This window comes from Panthera uncia (assembly GCF_023721935.1).
Source record: "Panthera uncia isolate 11264 chromosome B3 unlocalized genomic scaffold, Puncia_PCG_1.0 HiC_scaffold_1, whole genome shotgun sequence".
Lineage (NCBI taxonomy): Eukaryota > Metazoa > Chordata > Mammalia > Carnivora > Felidae > Panthera > Panthera uncia.
The window spans coordinates 86,479,387-86,498,500 of record NW_026057582.1 but is presented as its reverse complement, the minus strand read 5'-3'; the positions used below and the strand labels follow the sequence as shown (position 1 = coordinate 86,498,500).

At 38.3% G+C, this 19,114-nt stretch overlaps 1 protein-coding gene across 1 annotated transcript in view; it reads left to right on the top strand.

The window, feature by feature from the left end:
- SPG11 (SPG11 vesicle trafficking associated, spatacsin) overlaps positions 1-19,114 on the top strand; it is an 86,061-nt gene that overhangs the window by 41,007 nt on the left and 25,940 nt on the right. Inside the window, exons 16-27 of the mRNA XM_049613539.1 lie at positions 1,293-1,496; positions 2,789-2,895; positions 4,343-4,488; positions 6,072-6,233; positions 8,430-8,496; positions 11,514-11,679; positions 12,858-13,063; positions 13,327-13,435; positions 14,454-14,613; positions 15,216-15,488; positions 16,112-16,312; positions 17,077-17,184. Of these exons, the coding sequence (XP_049469496.1) occupies positions 1,293-1,496; positions 2,789-2,895; positions 4,343-4,488; positions 6,072-6,233; positions 8,430-8,496; positions 11,514-11,679; positions 12,858-13,063; positions 13,327-13,435; positions 14,454-14,613; positions 15,216-15,488; positions 16,112-16,312; positions 17,077-17,184 (1,909 nt within the window). The remainder of the gene's footprint in view (positions 1-1,292; positions 1,497-2,788; positions 2,896-4,342; positions 4,489-6,071; positions 6,234-8,429; positions 8,497-11,513; positions 11,680-12,857; positions 13,064-13,326; positions 13,436-14,453; positions 14,614-15,215; positions 15,489-16,111; positions 16,313-17,076; positions 17,185-19,114) is intronic.

The following is a 19,114-nucleotide window of genomic DNA, read 5'->3' as shown; positions in this document are numbered from 1 at the left end:
GTGCTGACAGCTGGGAGCCTGGAGCCTGCTTCAGATTCTGTGTCTCCCTCTCTCTCTGCCCCTTGCCTGCTTGCACTCTATCTCTCTCTCTCTCAAAAATAGATAAACTTCAAAAAAAAATTTTTTTTTAAGTTGGGAATGGGCAGGGGGGCACCTGGATGGCTCAGTCAGTTGAGCATCCAACTTCAGCTCAGGTCATGATCTCATGGTTCATGAGTTTGAGCCCAGCATCAGGCTCTGGGTGGACAGCTCAGAGCCTAGAGCCTACTTCAGATTCTCTATCTCCCTCTTTCTCTGCCCTCCCCTACCTGCACTCTGTCTCTGTCTCTGTCTCTCTCAAAAATAAACATTACAAAAATTTTTTAAAAAATAATTATTACAAAGTTAGGATAGTGGTTACCTCTGGGGGTAGGAAAGGACATGCATGGGGGAAGAATACACAAAGGTATAATATTCTATTATTTGGGTGATGGTTACATAGTGTTTCTGTACATGCCACATTATATATTTCCTATTGTCCTCTGTATAGTGTATAAATTTAACAGTAAATTTGTAAAAAGTAATATTTAAATGCAAATTTCTATTCTTGTTTAGTTGTTGGTCTATTTAAATTATTCTGCTTTAGCTTCTAAATTTTGGAAATTCCCAGTGCTTAAAACATCTAATTTCAAGAGCTAACCACTGTTGCCACAGTGGATTGTGCAATTCTAGTTAAAATCATAAAAAAATGGAGATAGCTTAGATTACGTTTTTGAATTAATGAAGATAACTCTAGACTGTGATTTAAATACTAAGATGGTGCACCAGTCTTCATCAGAAACTAGCAAAATATATATGTGTCAGAACAGATTTATAGAGTGAGACTGTAGCAGGATTCTCAGACAGATAGTCCTGACGCTGAGGCTTTTCTTTCCAGGAAGTAACTTTATTCCTGCCAGCATTGCTCAGTTGGGTTCGTACCTGGAGAACTGAGCCCTGAACACCACGTGGTGTAGTTTTCTATATACTTTTTACTTCTTTGTCTCCTATATATGGTAACACACAAACATGTAGTCTGGTTAAGTGGTCTCCTGTTAAAAGGTTGTGAGGGATGTTGTCACATACACATATAGCCAGGTTGCTTTGAGGTTTGTTTTTTCTTACATTAGGGAGGGGACCCTACCACAAGACTTGGCAGTCTTAATTTGTAAATCCTTATTTTTAAGTAGCTGAGACTTCCACAATGGAAGTGGTTTGGTCTGCCCTGAGTGTAGCAACTTGGTAACTTGCCACCTCTGAAACCTGCCCAACAGGAGTGGGATTTTTCTTCAGTCTGAACTAGAAGACTTTGAACTCTTCCTCCTAAGACTGAACCGCATTGGAGGTGTGATGCAAGATACTCTCCCCGTTCAAAACTACAGGTCCAAAGAAGGTTGGGATTTCCATTCTCACTTCATTCTCTATTGTTTGGAACACAGTCTGCAGTATCTTCTCTATGTCTATCTTGACCGTTACAAGTGAGTATTGAGAATTGATTTGTCCTTGAGCAGCACAAATCAGTTTCTTCTTTCCATACTACTTCTGAATGTGACTTTTAGGAAAATATTAAACACTCCCTTGAGGAATACTGATCTTTTTGAAATAGTGCCCCTTCACTCCAATACTTGGTACCTTAGTTCAGTGCTGCATTCAGCTAACTGCTTATCATGTGTTTTTTGTTGATGTTAATCCTGTAACATGTCTGTTAACCTATAACTACAAAGAATAAAATGAAAGAAATGCCTTAAAAGTTTAAAAGAGAGGAAGATTCTGAAAGTTAACTTGGAGTTACTTGATACCTTCATTACCAGGCAAATGAATGCTAAACAATTCTGTAAGATTAACAGAAGGTTATGAGTTCATAACCACTGCAAGATATGTTAGGTATACTCTTAAATTGATATTTAGATAGATAGATATACATCAGTGTATACTGCCCAAGATCATTCTGGCTGCTCTGAATTGCTGTTGGGTCAGTGCTAACAAGACTATGTCTCTAATATAGGAGTACTTACAGTGTTCCTGGCACTAGACTAAGTACTTTACGTGCATTATCTCATCTAATTTTCACAAAAGGCCTATCGGGTGGTTATTCCAATCTCCATTACACAGATGAGGAAACTGAAGCATTGAGAGAGGCCAAGTGCCTTACTTACAGCACATGGCTCTCATAAATGGCACAGCCAGATTTAATTCTACTTAGATTTGATTCCAGAGTCCACCCTTAGGTGCTAATGAGAACCTTTTTATTTTATTTTGTGTATTAAAGACTAAGAATTCAAATAGATGGTGTTTTTCTGGTTCGTATCATTGAAGCTTATTTAGACACAGAAATGTTTTCCCCAAAGCTGCTGGTAAGAGAAGATTTAGAAGTCATATATTCAAAGGATCTATCCTGAGACTTAATTCCTCAGTCCTAGCTTCTCTGTAGTTGTGGAAGTTTTTAAAAGCCTCTGAAGTTTGAAAATGCTGACAAGTTTTTGTTGTTTAAAATAATAAAATAGGACAAGGTATCTGTTAATCTTACAGAGTTGGTAAAATTTCATCATGGAAGTAAACACATTATAAATAAAATTATCTGTCTCTAAATTTTTCTCTATTTCTAGATCGTAAGTAATAAGTAAAACACAACACAAGATTGGAGTATATTATATTTACTTTTAATTCTGAAATTCCTTTTTTAAATGCTAGTTATCATCTGGAGCAAACATGATTGTAACCGTCTTATCCTGTGTGCTAACCAGAGTTTGTTCCTTTGTTTTATATACAGACTTAATCCTTCAAATTGTCCCTTTTTGGAAAAAAGTGAATTATATGAAGCTCACCCTTGGTTTGAATTTTTAGTTCAGTGTCGACAAGTTTCCGGTAATTTAACAGGTATGGGTGTACTGTATTAAATACAAAAATGTCGGGGTGCCTGGGTGGGTCAGTCGGTCGAGCATCCAACTTTGGTTCAGGTCACGATCTCGTGGTTCATGAGTTCAAGCCCCTCTTTGGGCTCTGTGCTGACAGCTCAGAGCCTGGACCCCGCTTTGGATTTCATGTCCCCTTCTCTCTTTGCCCTTTCCTTGCTCATGCTCTGTCTCTTAACAAAAAAACAAAAACAAAAAAAGTCTGGCTAAATGATCTGTTAAATGGCACATAATTTGTGTTCTCTAAATAAATCATTTGTCTATAGACAAACATCTGACTATAACCTAGATTCAAGCTTTGTTTAAAAAGCAGAAGACCAAAAATGTTGCCCTCTTGCCAGCCAAGAAAAGCCAGACAGCTTGTGTGCCAGTGTTCCCTTCCCCCTCAGCCTCAGGCTTGTTCTTTCTGGATATGTCTCATCTTACCAGTTTATCACAGGGTGAATTCCTGCTCTCTGGTAATGACACCCTTTTTCTATGAAGAAGTGGTCTGTCTTCCAGGTGTCTGCCCTGAATTCTTTAGTAAGTAACTCCAGATGGAATTTAAAAAAAAACAAACCACAGTATGTCTGGATTGTTCTGTCTTATGTAGTAGAGCTGCTGAAGGAGAGCTTTGCTCTGGTTATAATCAGAAAAGCCCTGTAACCCCTGCCCCCCTTGAGGGTTTAGCTGGTATTATTCCAGAGACTCCACTTGGGAAAGGGGACAGGCAAAGCCACTAACACAGGCAAGGAATGTCAACAGCCAATCTTTCACTTTTATGTAATTCTGGGTTTTTTTCCAATATAAAGAATTTTTTCATAATGTGGGTTGGGGTTTTTGTTTTGTTCTGTTTGTTTTTGATGTTGATAATATGTTTATTGTAAAGAAAAATTGGACGCCACAGACAACTATCAAAAGGTAAAACTCTGCAGGTAGATAGCCTAGGTAGATAATCATCCACAGGCAACTCTTGATCTGTCTTCATGTATTTTGTTCTGGTTATTTTCTCTATCCTTTTTTTTAGCCTGCATTCATCCAACAAATGTTTATTAAGCTCCCACATCGTGACAGTCTATCTGTGAGAGTCAGTATTTCAGGCATTGATTTGTATGAGCTCTTTGCTGAAGACATTAATTTTAGGTTATCATTTGTTGTTAATTTGTTGTTAAAATTCCACGCCCCCCCCCCCCCGCCCCCGTTCATTACTGCCTTTTAGTTTTGTTTATCTCAGTTGTTTGAACAGTTGTTTGTCTCAGTTGTTTAAATAGAAGTTTATTTTTATTTGGACAAATCTCTCATTTTCCTTTTTGATGTTTTCTTATTGCTTTTAAACTTAGAAAGTCCTTCATACTGTGGATAGTGAAAATTTTCTTCTCAGAATTATGTAACTCTTTCTCTTAAGGAAAAAAACCTACTCTTTTGTTTTCCAGATCCCAAATTGATCTTCCAGGCTAGCCTTGCAAATGCTCAGATACTGATTCCCAGCAACCAGGCCAGTGTAAGCAGTATGCTGTTGGAAGGACATACTCTCCTGGCCCTTGCTACTACAATGTATGCCCCTGGGGGTGTCAGCCAGGTACGGATAGCACTTTTACCTGTTATTGCAAAATAGGACTGATTTTAAATTTAGCAGAAATATCTATGGATTTTCTAGACCTCCTGTGATATTCAAGTATAACTGCTTATAAGTATCTCATTATATTAAAGAGCATAAAACAAAGGTTGAAGTTTTATATTTTATATTATATCCTCTTAAGTTGAAAGGGAACTAATATGTGGTGTAGATTTTTTTTATCTTTTCTTTCTCTCCCTCTCTCTCTCCCTCTCTCTCTCTCTCTCTCTCTCTCTGGATTTCAGAAGCCTTGTATTAGTCAGGGTTCTCCAGAGAAACAGAATCAATTGTGTGTGTGTGTATATCTGGTATTTATTTATTTTTTTAAGTTTATTTTTTTGAGAGAGGGAGAGCACAGGCAAGGGAGGAGCAGAGAGAAGGAGAGACAGAAGCAGGCTCCGCACCACCAGTGCAGAGCCCTAGGAGGGGCTCCAACTCATGAACTGTGAGATCATGACCTGAGCCAAGATCAAGAGTCAGACTCTAAACTGACTGAGCCACCTAGGTGCCCTTACCTTTGTTTTTTAAACTCCAGGTTTATTTTAAGGATAGCATGTCAGTTTCTGATTGCTCCTGGGAGTAACTGTATTTTAGATGTGTGGCTTAGGAATTACTGTCTACTATTTGTACTCTTAGGCAAAAAGGAAATCATAATTTTTGGCTATCCATATAAACTCTTAAGGGACCCAGTGGAAATTTGCCCATCTCTGCTTCTTTGAAAGTATAGTATGCCTGGTTAGAGGGAACTGAATTAAGGATGCTGTTTAACATCTAATCCTTAAAAGCTTCTTACTGATGCTAATTTAATATAATACTACATCCTCCAGATTATTGCAATGTATTTAATTCATATGGTTATCTATTCCTCTGTTTATAATCACCTGTCAAAAAACAGTCATAGAATAACTTGAGCACTGAGGGAGAAAAACCTAGGTAGAAGTCATCTAGTCAAGTGGTTTTCTTTTTCCTTTAAAAATATTTACTATTTACTATTTAAATATTTTAAGGGGTGCCAGGGTGGCTCAGCTGGTTGAGCATCTGACTCTTGATTTCACTTCAGGTCATGATCCCAGGGTCATAGGATTGAGCCTCATGTCAGGCTCCATGCTGAGTGTGGAACCTGCTTAAGATGGTCTCTCTCTCTCTCCCTTTTCCTCTGCTCCTCTCCCCTGCTCACACATGTGCTCTCTAAATAAATAAATAAAATTTTAAAAAATAAAAAATACTCTGAACATTTTAGTAGCAGAGCCTTTTTTCAAACAGTTTTTTCACATATAGTTTGAAAACCACTGATCTAGTTGAACTTCCTAATCTTATAGATGAGGAAACTGAGGCCTGATGTTGAATATCTGGCCCAGGGTCACCAGCTAGTTTTTCCTAGAACCAGAATGAGAACTCTTGGCTTCTAACTCCTTGACCATTGGTTTTTTCACTTCCATGTATTTTTTCAAGCTAACCTTGTTTCATTCTTGTGAAAAAAAAACCAAAAACCTGAAATTTGGGAAAGAGAAAACCCTTACTCTGTACCATGTGATCTTTTTATTTAGGTTGTTCAGAATGATGAAAATGAGACCTGTTTGAAGAAAGTAGATCCCCAGTTACTGAAGATGGCATTAACTCCTTATCCCAAGCTAAAAACTGCTCTATTCCCACAGTATACTGCCTCTAACGTCCTGCCGCCTGATATTACACTTTACCACCTTATGCAGGTACAGTATTTAGGTGGATAGTATTGAGGGGTATCAGTCAAGATTCAGCCAGGAAAACAGAAACCTACTCTGGGTCTCTCAATGTTTATTACTTCTTTTTGAGAGAAACAGAGTGCAAGCAGGGGAGGGGCAGAGAGACAGGGAGACACAGAATAAAGCAGGCTCCAGGCTCTGAGCTGTCAGCACAGATCCCATGTGGGGCCCAAACGCCTCAACCGCAAAATCGTGACCTGAGCCGAAGTCAGACACTTAACCGACTGAGCCACCCAGCTGCTCCTACCCTGGGTCTTTCAAATAGGAAATTACACAGTAACAGCAGAAAGGAGAATCCAAACATGCCCTGGTGAGACAACCCAAAAACTGACGAAGAAGGAAGCCGTCAACACTCCTAAGGCTGCAAGAACAGTGCAAGAAAGTGGTGTTATCAGAACCCAGAAGCTGGAGCTGTCTCTGGGAGCTAATCTGACAACCTGGCTGTCTAATGAGAGCCGGAAACAGAAGGTGGAGCTGGAACCTTGGAGGAGATACCCCAGAAAACAAAGAAGGAAAAAAAAAACCTGGTTTCTCCCCTCTTCCCACCTTTAGTATCCATGTTGTTCTCTGGGCTAACCCTACTGGTAGCCAAAGGGCAAATGAGCTTGGGCAATGCAGTTCTCTGTAGGGGAAAGGTGGAAATGGATCTGAAAGCAGATAGTTGGCCAGCATACTTGTCTGCTGCTTTCATCGAAAGCCACTTCATTCTACACAGATAACTTGTGTCTCTCTCTCTTCTCAGTGAATCGAGTTATTTATTTAAATCAGTGCTTCTTAACCATTCTCAGGACAAAACCTCTTTAAGAATGTGAGTCCTCTATCCAGAAAAACTGCACATATATGTATAAGTTTGCATATATTTTCAAGGAATTCATATACCCTGAAACCTATTCAGGGATCTTCTGTTACGAACACATTCTTTTGTTCATTTCTCATTTCAGAGGGCTTTTGCTTTTTTTCTTTAGGTGCGCATATTTCCCATTAGGGTCTTTAATTCAACATAAACCTATAATCTATAAAGGTACAAAATTTCTCCAGTGTTAACAGTCCTTAATTTATAGAGTAGTCCTGCTCAGAATGCTCACTCCCCATGTGGGTGCCACTCCATGAACTGCTTGTTGCTGGGATGTGATGAGATTAGGATCTTGAACTATTATATAAATCTATGTTACTAAGTACACGGTTCAGTTCAGCAGGCTTTTGTTGTGTTTTTTTGTTTTGTTGTTTGATCTGTGTAGCAAGACACTCTTGAAGCAGGAAGCATTTAGCTGGATTTAAAGTTATTGCAAGTTGCTTATCTTATTGCAGACCAGTAGCACTGGTATAAACTTTAAGTGGATTATACCAAAGCAGTTGCACTGCCTAAACTGGATTCAGCCAGCCTAGAACATAAGTGGTTCAGGTTGTTCTTTGTTCTGTTCTCAAGTTGACTGATGCAATTTTTTAGTCGTATTACTTTATGAAAAGTAGCCCTTCCTTAACACACCACAAATTCTTATTTAATTTTAAATCAAAGCTGCTTTTTCCTTAGCCACTCACATCTTGACTTAAAAGTTTTATTTTCTCCTTTATCTTTTCTACCATCTGTTGATCATCTTTGCTAAATCTTTGGCTTAGACAAATTTCAAACAGCTATGGCTCCCAGCTTTCAAACCTTTTCTGACTGGCTTAACAACTTCCTGCCCTCTTTTTCCTTTGATGGCAGTGGTGGTTCGTTCACCACATTCCTCTAACCTTTGATCTACTTTTCCTCTTTCCTTTCTAGTCCTTTTAGCAAACAAAACATTGTCTTGTTTACATGGTAACATTTTCTAGCCTCTTCTCTTGCTTTTGGATTCCAAAAGTATTTCAAAAATCCATTTACATTATGATTGATGTTGTTTGAACCGAAAGAGAGTACACTTTGCAGATGTAGTTTGAAGTGAGGGGAGTCTGTAAAAGGAACACAGCCAGTTCTTTTTTTTATTAACGTAGGAAAGTGTCTCATGCATTCTTTTTTTTTTTTTTTTTTTTTTTTTTTTGTAAGTTGCGCTCAGAGAATTTATGTTCAGAAAGATAAGGTTGAAGAAGGGAAGCAGACTACCTGTGAAGTCTTTTCATACAGTTTTGTTCACTTATTTTAGAGTCAATTAACTTTTAATTCTGATTTCTCCCCTTTTTCAGTCATTATTGCCCTTTGATCCTAGCAGATTGTTTGGCTGGCAATCTGCCAACACACTGGCTATAGGAGGTAAGTCATTACAGGTATTTAGGGCTTTAGAAGTTAAGTATCTCAGCAGTGTTGACAGTAGAACTTAATTTATGTAAGGCCAATCCAGTTTTTTTCTCTGCTTTTTTTTGTTTTGTTTTTTGAGAGAGAGCATATGTGCACGAGTGAGTGGGTGATCAGGGGAGGGACAATGGAGAGGAAGAGAGAGACTCTTAAGTAGGCACCATGCCCAGTGTGGAGCCCAGTGTAGAGCTCGATCTCATGACCCATCATGAGATCATGACCTGAGGTGAAATGAAGAGTTGGTTGCTTAACTGACGGCTGCCAGGCACCCCTCACTGCTTTCCATTTTAAAAATAAAGATGCATTCCGATGGAAAACATTTTCTAGGAGACTGAACTGAAAACATTTCGTGAGTTAAAAGTAATTGTAATACATCACTAGTGCTATTCTTGCCGAGAAATATAAGATGTATTATCCTAAAGTGTATCTGTATTATCTATCTGCTTAAATTTCTCCCTTTCCAAAAATCCCTGTTTACAGTATAGTATTATAAATAAGATTAAGAGCATAGGTGTTGGCTTTAGACAAATCCTGGCTCGATCTTGGGTAAGTGATGTAAGCTTTCTTCAGTTCCCTACAAAATAAGGTTAATAACAGTGCCCACCTCACGTATTACATGAGAATGACAGGAGACAAAGTATTTAAAAAGCTCTTGGAGCTCTTGGCGCATGGTAAGCACCAGAGGCATGCACATTGCTGTTCTTTTTAGACCAGAAGCACTTCTCTGATCTTTTTTTTTTTTGGTGCCATGCTTAAACTCTACTTTTTCTTTTTTACTTTTAAATTTAGGGTTAGCCTTTAATGTCATGGTACTTGTGGTGTCTCTGCCGATATCACTCTAAAGTAGGCTTCAGATTAGCACTTTGCACATAATGTATACCCTGTAAATATTTATGGACATGCATAAAAATGAATTTTCTAATGTGTCCATTTTGTAATTTCAAATTTCAATATATTTAACTCACCTACTGCCCAGAGCTCGTGCAGTGCCAGACCTGTAATAGATGTTCAATAAATATTTGTTGATGGCTGAATATAGTAGTGCGTATTGCATTCTCAAATGAAAATACTTTCTTAATCTCAGTGAAGTTACTACTAGAGTGTAGACTGATTCCCCTGTGCTGTTCTAATGCCTCCAACTCCAACAACTTCACCAGAATCCTGACCCCCTTTTGGAGACTGAGCACCGTACTGGGTACACTTGGGGAAAAGAGAGGAAGTTAAAGGCATATTCCCTGCCTGGTGTTGGGAAATATTTGAAGAAATAAAGCATAAAGTAAATGAAACAATTATAAAAACATAATGTGGATTTATGAGATTGGAGAATTGTATTTAATTAGAATGTTTACTTTTTTTTTCATATGGTCTTACCACTGAAAAGAGATGTAGAGTGACTGCGAGGTGACTTGGCTTCTGTGTCAGGCCAGAGAAAATTACCTTTTGGGTAGAATTTTTTCTTGTATACCCTCTCCATACTAGCCCCCAGCTGCTAAAAGATCATGGTCTTACTTGAATTAAAAACTAAAGTTAGCTGATTTGGTGCCAGGCAGTGCTATATACTTCACATGTATTCAGCAAATATTTAATGAGTGAATGAACAGTTGTATGTGTAATTACAAGTTACCAAAGTCACTGTGTTCGTACAAAGAATATAGATAAGGCATGTGACAATTTTTTAATCTCAAAGGTGGTAGACTTTTAAGTAATAGCTTTGTTAGATGACAGACACCTCTCTTCAAGTCTGTCTGTCTGTCTTTCTTTCTCTTTCTTTTTTTTTAAGAACCAAGTCACAGTATAAAAAAATCCTTTTTTTTGGAGGATAATTTTTTTTTTTTTTTTTTTTCAGAAATAGGCTTTGAACTTTGAAAATAAGAGCAGATGAAATTTTCCAAGAACTTGTTCCTTTGACAGTTCAAAATGTGGTTTCAGGGGTGCCTGGGTGTCTCAGTCAGTTGAGCATTCAACTCAATTTTGTCTCAGGTCATGATCTCACAGTTCATGAGCTTGAACCCCGCATCTGGCTCTGCACTGAAAGCACGGAGTCCTTGGGATTCTCTGTCTCCCTCTCTTTCCTCCCGTCCCCTGCTTGCATGCACACATTCATTCTCTCTCTCTCTCTCTCTCTCTCTCTCTCAAAAATATAAATAAATGTTAAAAATATACATTTAGAAGAAAAAAATGTTTTTTTCATTTTTTTTTTTTATGGGTAGTGAGTGGCCTAAGAGGCAATTAAAGATTAGGGCTTGACAGAAGTGGTTATTTCATACTAACTTGTCACACGCAAACATCTTCTGACTTCAGATTTCTCTAGAGAGGAAAAAATGTTTTTTCGTTATTTTCATGGACACAGAGTAACTTTAAACTGAGCTACTCTGCTAATCTTAGAAAGATGGTATCATCATATAGCTAATGAGGTCCTCTATGAAAACATCATCAGAAACTATAGCTAGTGATAAACAGAAATTGTAGAACGGTATTAATATGAAGAAAAGGATGTTCTTAAAACTGTTTACTGGAGGAAGGTATAGTGAGTTGGCCTTGGTGAATAGAGGACTCATATAAATACGTTATGAAGGGATTTCATTGTGTTATGAGCTGCATGAATGAATTATAAAGCTCTTTTTGCAGATCATCAGCAGAGATTTTACAGGCTAAAGGATTATTGCCATTGTGAACTTAAATGATCATCAAATATAGAATTACGGCATATAAAATAAGTTCCATGAGGAAAAAGCATAAATTATAAGTTTTTTATGCAGCATTTCAGGTACATATTTTTGTGTAAAATGGAGGGCTACCTCTTCACATTAAAATAAACTATTACATTTTGGTGGGTCACAGTAATACACGGTGGTACAAAATGACAATAACAACTGGTTTTCTTTTACCATTGCAGAGTTAAGTTTCCCATGTACAAATTTGGAATTGATCATGGTGAAGTGAAGAGGATTAATATTGCTTTACTTTCTCCCCAGATGCAGGGAGTCATCTCCCGCATTTTTCTAGCCCTGACCTGGTTAATAAGTATGCTATAGTGGAACGTCTGAATTTTGCTTATTATTTACAACATGGACGGCCTTCATTTGCATTTGGTACTTTTCTGGTCCAGGAATTAACCAAGAGCAAGACTCCCAAGCAGCTGTGAGTATTTAAAACATAATTTGTACTTTTAATAAAAGGCATATCTGAGTATTTTTCACATGTATTTGAAAAAAAATTCTGAAAATATATCACAGTTAAATAATTATATCTGGCTAGTAATTTAGTGTTCTTTTTTTTCCCCTTTGTGCTTTTCTGTATATCCCAAGTGTGGGGAATTTAGTGTATCTTTGTTAATAGGAAAAAAGATAATAAAGATAATATTAAAAGATTCTTTTTATGTCTTTTAAAATTCTGTTTAAAACAAAAAAATGACCCAGGAGCTTGCCAAATATTAGTGGTTCCTCTAAAGAGGGAATTGTATATATAATAAGATGTGAATTCTGTATTTATGATCTTCATTTTTTATAATTCACTTTTATAAAGTACAGAATTTGGAGAAGTATTTTATATAATCAGCTAAATATAGATTTACTTTATTTATTGATTTGTCTTATAGCTAACAAAGTAATGCATTTTTATGGTAAAAATGTTCAAGTAATTCAGAATGGTGAAAAATGAAAGATAAAAGTCCCTGAGTCTCCTGTCTTCATCCTACATAGTAAATTAATACGGTTTTTTTTGTGTGCATCTGTCCTTGAAATTTGTCTACGCTTGTAAAACTAATATAAATGGGGACACTTGGGTGGTTCAGTCAGTTAAGTGTCTCTTGATTTCAGCTCAGGTCATGATCTCACAATTCTAAGATCGAGCCCCGCATGAGGGTCTGTACTGACAGCATGGAGCCTGCCTAGGATTCTCCCTCTCTCTCTGCTCCTCCCATGTGTGTGTGCTCTCTATCTAAAAATAAACATTAAAAAGAAATTTTAAAACCTAATATGTCAAGTTTAATTGGCATTAATTTTCTTGGTAGTATGTATATATATTCATAATTGATAAGATCACAAGTTGACAGTCTTTCAGAAGTTCTGTGTTCCTTGGATGAAGTTGGAAGCAAGAATAATTTGGCTTATAAACAGGTGTTTTAGGAGAAGGTGAAATGTAAGGGAATGGGGAGCTATGGAGACAACTAAAAACTGCCAAGAACTAAATGGGTGTGTGCAGGGGGCAACAATCATAGGTGTCTGACGCTTCATGTATCACTGTGTAATTCTGGCTGCTCTTCCTGTTGAGAAACAATTTTCATATCCTGATGTGATTTTGATTCCTTCCTTTTTCAGGGTCCAGCAAGTAAGCAATGAAGCCTATGTTTTAGGACTCTCCTCCTTCTACATACCTTCAATAGCAGCTGCGTGTGTTTGTTTCTTAGAACTGCTTGGCCTCGACAGCCTAAAGCTCAGAGTTGATATGAAAGTGGCCAATATAATTTTGAGCTACAAGTGTAGAAATGAAGATGCTCAGTACAGCTGTGTCAGAGAGTCTCTAGGTACAGCACCTTTTCTATCTGGGGTTTGTTTTGTTCAGGGGACAAGGGATGAATAGGTCTGAGGCACTGGATTATGAGTGGTTGGGGGAGAAACAGTTACCTTCCTGTCTCATTCTTTTACGGCAGAATGTTTGCACTTTATCTCACTTTTTTGGGCCTTTTAATTAGGTTCTGAAATGGCCCAAGGCCACACTCTTCAAACAGAAATTCCCAGCGCCTGACCCTTTCTCTTCACCATATTTTATTGTTTATATTTCTTACAGCTGAAAAACTATCTAAACTGGCTATGGGTGAAAAGGCAACCATAGAAGAATTGCTTATTCTTTTAGAAGAAGGTATATGGAGCAGCATTCAGCAGCAGGAAATAAATAGGTTTGTTGAATTGCAACCTCAGTCTTTTTTCCAGCAAGCTTTAATCTTCCAAGCTGTGTTTGCCTAGTCTTTCTTCTAACGCCTCACATATTTTTATCAATCCTTTCAAGTCTTCTTAGCCAGCGTATAGCAGATACTTGGTAAATGGACAAGGATTTTAATTTCTTCTTGCCATTAGTAAAAGGAGGGTGAAGATAATTATTCACTCTTTAGAGATAGAGTTTCCAAGAGATGGAAAAGTGCTCTGTCTCCTCCACTGTCCTGCTGGTCAGAGGAATCTCCTAAGTGTCACATATTGAAATCATTTAAGAAGATGTGGATGGATCTCACAAAATTTGACTCTAAGTGATGTCCTTAATTTTTTCTTCCTAATGTATGTCAGTTGATAATGAAAGTTGAGGTGACCATCTATCCACAAAAACCCCTCTACATACACATTTATGCCATCTTTCCTCTGTGCTACGCCACCTGGGGTAACCCTGGGGTGACCCCAGACTGTGGGAAGGCACACTGTTCTCCTATACCTGCTGTCAATGGCTCTGTTTTCAGCAGTTTCCTGCTGCCAGTAGGAACAGGTACTCCCTGTCTACAGCCATACCACCCTGAACGCACCTGATCTAGGAACAGGTACTCCCCACTTAGGAAGCCCATGCACTTGTCTGGACTCTGATACTGTAAATCATGCAAAAACAGTTAAGCACTCAGGAAGTGTCTTGACTGACTGTTTATGCAGTTCTCCTTAAGATGGTATATAGCTACTATATCTACTGATAGATACTTGGCTGATAATAGAAATGAATTCTGCTAGTATACTAAGAAAGCTTTGTGTTATGGGTACAGGAGTCCTCTTTTTTCCCACCACTGTTTTCCAGAACAGCCTACTAAACATTGATATTTGTTGAAAGGCTTTTTAGAACATATGCTGTGGTTAAATTTATTTAATGTTTACTAATTTTCCAGTTTAAAATTAAAGCTATATCTTAACAAGTTTGTTTTTTCCTCTACTGCCCAATTACAGGATATCTAGTGAATCTAGCAGCCAGTGGGCATTAGCGGTACAGTTCTGCAGGATCCACAATGTGAAACTGAGCACGTCTTATCTCAGAGAATGTGCCAAAGCAAATGATTGGTTACAGTTCATTATTCACAGTCAACTCCATAACTATCCCCCAGAGGAGGTAAGCCACCATTTGTTCCCAACTATTCAAGAAGAGGAAATTAGAAGACTTCTGGGAAGAAAAGTAGTGTTTTTTCTGTTGTGTATACCTAGGCTTTTGTTTTATATGATGCTACTATTTTTACTAAGATTTCAGTGGATTGGCTTCAGTTAAAGGACTAATCATTAGGGGTGCCTGGGTGGCTCAGTCAGTTAAGTGTTCAACTTCGGCTCAGGTTGTGATCTCACGGTTCGTGGGTTCGAGCCCCGCGTCGGGCTCTGTGAGGACAGCTCAGACCTTAGAGCCTGCTTCGGATTCTGTGTCTTTCTCTCTGCAGCCTCACCCCCTCATGCTCTATCTCAAAAATAAATAAACATTAAAAATTTTTTTTTAAAAAAAAGGACTAATCATTAGTATTAAAGAGCTGAAGGAAGAGGTTTTTGTGACTCCAGATTGAATATGGAAATTCACTCCAAAGCAATAAATTACTTTGTAAATTTCCATGGTCACTTCCCCTGCATGCAGTTCAGGGTGAGAAAGAACAATTTGCCTCTGCTTTTCTCTAACATTTTTCAGCTCCAGGTGAAATTGACAGTTGTCTTTTTTAATCGTCTGTTTTCTAGGTGAAATCTCTTCTTCAATATTTCAGTCCTGTCCTTGAAGACCACTTAAGATTGGCTTTTGAGAACTTGCCCTTAGTGTCCAACTCCAGGATGGACAGTGATCAAGTCTGCAACAGGTCCCCCCAGGAATTCCAGGGAAACAAAGAAGAGATGACTGATCTCTTTGAAGTTCTGCTCCAGTGCTCGGAGGAGCCAAACTCCGGGTCCTGGCTCCTAGCTGAAGCGGTGAAACAACAGGCCCCTATCCTTAGTGTCTTGGCCTCATGTCTCCAGGTGAGGATAATGAAAAACCTAAATTAAGGACCCAGAGAGCAAGAGAACAGTGGAGAGGGACTGGGAAGGCTGATAATCAGAGAGGAAGTGGGGTGATGATGTGAGGCTCCAGCCTGTGTTTTCAAGGCCACTGTCACTTTTGTGCTTTTCCAGCTTAGGCTCCAGGCCATCTAATAGTACACTTTCTTGTACGTTGATACTCAGTAACTCAGGTGATCAGAGCCTTGCTTCCTGGCTGGCAAAGAGAAGGGACCCTGCCTCTTGAGCAAAGAAGTGGGATGCTGTAGCCAGCCCCTTGATCAGCCTTTCTGTGCAAGGCTGTCTTGTTTTCTTATACTTTGTATTTCCACAACTTCCATGTATACCTGCTCAGTCTCTTGGTCCTTTGACATGTTACACTCTGCAGAATAGTTTATAATAATCCCTTGTTGTTTATTAGTGTTTATTTCATGTTTGAAGGCTTTTCAAGCTATTTTAACCAATTTATTGTTGGTGAGGTGACTTGTTCTAAACAGGACATATCCATCCATGGTTGTAGCATTGCTGGCAATTCCCAACTCCCTCTGTCAGGTAATCCAGACACAATTGTTATTTTATTTTGAAAAGTTTTTATCCAATGGCAGGGTGCCAGTACTATTCATTGTCTCTGTGTTTGGATCATCACATCTGTGGAGGAGAGTGTTGCAGCCGAAGCAACAGGACACATTCAGGGCTCAGTGGAGGGCCACATGTGGGAGCTTCAAGACCTCTCAGTCATCTGGAAAACATTGTTAACAAGGCGGAAGAGCAAAACTCTCATCAGAGGTTTCCACCTTTTCTTGAAGGTAGTGATAGTCACTTCATTTCTTTCCTGAGTTTAAAAAGGTTACTTCAGAATTTTCCCATTGGATTTTTCAATTGTTGTAACCCTGGGTTTTTTGGAGTTTTTTAGCCAACAACAAATAATGATAATAGAACTACCATTTATTTAGCAAAGAGCTTTAAATTTATTATTTTAGCCAGTTCTCAAAATAATCCAATACAAAGACAGTATTATATGAAGATGTTATGAAATGGTATTATCCTCATTTTATACAGTAACAAGCTTGGGCTTGTAGAACTTAAGTATCTTTCCCCAGGGCCTCAAAGTATTTTAGTAGTATATTTATAGTTCAGATCTATACTTTCTCATTCCAAAACTCCTGTCTTCTGACTGAAAAGCTTTCACCAAAGTGATAGAAATGCCCCAGACAGCTGTAGGTTGGCAGCTCTGTGGAGCCCATTTTCCAGGAGTGTATGTAGAGGTGTCCTAGCGCCATCTAGTGGAACATCTCCAGCTTGTGTGCAGTGGACCAAGTATACATACAGTAGACAGAAAATGGACTGTTGAGTAGGTGTACCTGGCCTGAATATCTTTTTTCTAAAAGATAAAAGAAATATAAATTTAATCTTTCTTTTTAACATATATGGCTTAATTCTACGATGAAACTGTTACTATTAGTACTTATGTTTTTACTTTAACCTCTTATATTGATTGGCATTGTTCATTGAGAAAATAGTATTGATTGAATTCACGATTTTGTAATTTCATTCAAACTCTTTCTTAAAGGATTCCCCACTACTGTTGATAATGGAGATGTATGAACTATGTATGTTCTTTAAGAATTATAAGGAAGCTGAAGTTAAACTTCTGGAGTTCGAAAAAAGCTTTGAGACTGTAAGTTGGAATCATACTGCTCTTTGTGGCTGATCTGAAATTGGGTAGCGTGGCCCATCATCTGTTAGTAGTCAGGATATGACAGGCGAATGGCTGGTATGTGTCATAATTCATACCAACTCATTTGTACTGTTCCAGAGGCGGGGGGTGGGGGTAGGACAGGAGTCACAGCGGCCTTGCTTACAGCACCTCAGTTGCCAGGCATGACAGAGAGGTTTCATCTAATGTGTTAATTCTAATCAGGGTCCCGAGCTGCAGCCAAGCTCAGTGGGAAAGGGATTAACAGGATCTGCTATGGATGCTTGAGAGGAGTATGGTGGTGTGTGAGCCACACTTTGCCACTCTAACAGAACTGCCAACAGCACTGAGTGTGAAGGGTGCGTAATACTGCTGTATTTGCTGTGGCAGAAAATAATGGCCTTTTCCATCCAGAGTCCTCGTAGTCCCTGTCCAAATGATGCTGAGCCTTGTGGTCCATTTCAGGATTCACCGTTTCAGTACTTGTTTCAGGCCTGTTTATCATGTGGAGCTAATTAACCCTATGGAAGAAAGAGGAAGTCATAAGGAAGGAAAAGAGATGTGCCTTAGTCCTCCGTGGGGTTTTAGCACTTTTGCTTTCTCTAACCCCAAAAGAACTCGATGATAAAGGACACAAAACTATATACTGATTCTACCCAACAAATATATCACAGTGGAACCAGTATAGGCTTTTGCTGTAAATCAATAACTGTAATGAAGATTTAAAAGTTAAATTATTTGAAAATATTGAATAAATTACTGAAATATGCCTGAGGTTACAAAATCACAGCAAATAGGAACATTAATGTCCTCAAGTCTAGCACTTTTCCATGGCTGGGGCTCTGCTAGATACCTTTTCTTTTCTTTTCTTTTCCTTTCTTTCTTGCTTTCTTTCCTTTTCTTTTCTTTTCCTTTTGACATTATTTTTTATTTTAGCAAAATACACATACCACTCACGATTTTAACCATTGAGTATACTCAATGTTAGTGGTTAGTTAGTGGTATTAAATACATTCCCATTATTGCACTACCATCACCATCATCCATCCTCATCACACTTTTCATGTTGTGAAACTGAAACTCTGTACTCAGTAAACAATAACTCCCCATTCTCCTTTATCCCCAGCCTCTGGCAACCATGATTCTACGTTTTGTATTTATGATTTGATTACTTTAAGTACCTCATGTAAGTTGAATCATACAGTATTTGTCCTTTTGTGACAGGTTTATTTCACTTAGCATGACATTCTCAGGGTTCATCCATGTTGTACCATATTGCAGAATTTCCTTCCTTTTAAATGCAATAAAATTCCATTGTGTTTTATATGCCACATTTTGCTTCTCTGTTCATCTACCCATGAATATTTGGGTAGCTTCTATGTTTTCACTATGCTGCTATGAGCATGGTATACAAATAGCTCTTGGAGACCCTGCTTTCAGTTCTTTGAGGAATCCTCCCAGAAGTGGAATTGCCAGACAATATGGTAACTCTGTTTTTAATATTTTGAGGAATTGTCATACTGCTTTCCATAGCAGCTGCATTATTTTACATCGCTGCAACAATGCACAAGGGTTCCAATTTCTCCACATCCTTCCTCTTCAACACTTGTTAGCTGTTTTTTGTTCTTTTTTGTTTTTAAGTAAGCTCTGTGCCCAGTGTGGAGACCCCAAGATCAAGAGCTGCATGCTGTACCAACTGAGCCAGCCAGCCTCCCCATTGTTTTCTGTTTTTTCTTTTCTTTTCTTTTTTTTTTTTTTTAATTTTTTAACGTTTATTTTTGAAAGAGAGAGAGAGAGACACAGAATCTGGAGCCACGTGCCCGAGATTACTGTTTTTTCTGATAGTAGTCATCCTAATGGGTGTGAGGTGGTATCTCATTGTAGTTTTTTTGCATTTCCCTAATGATTAATG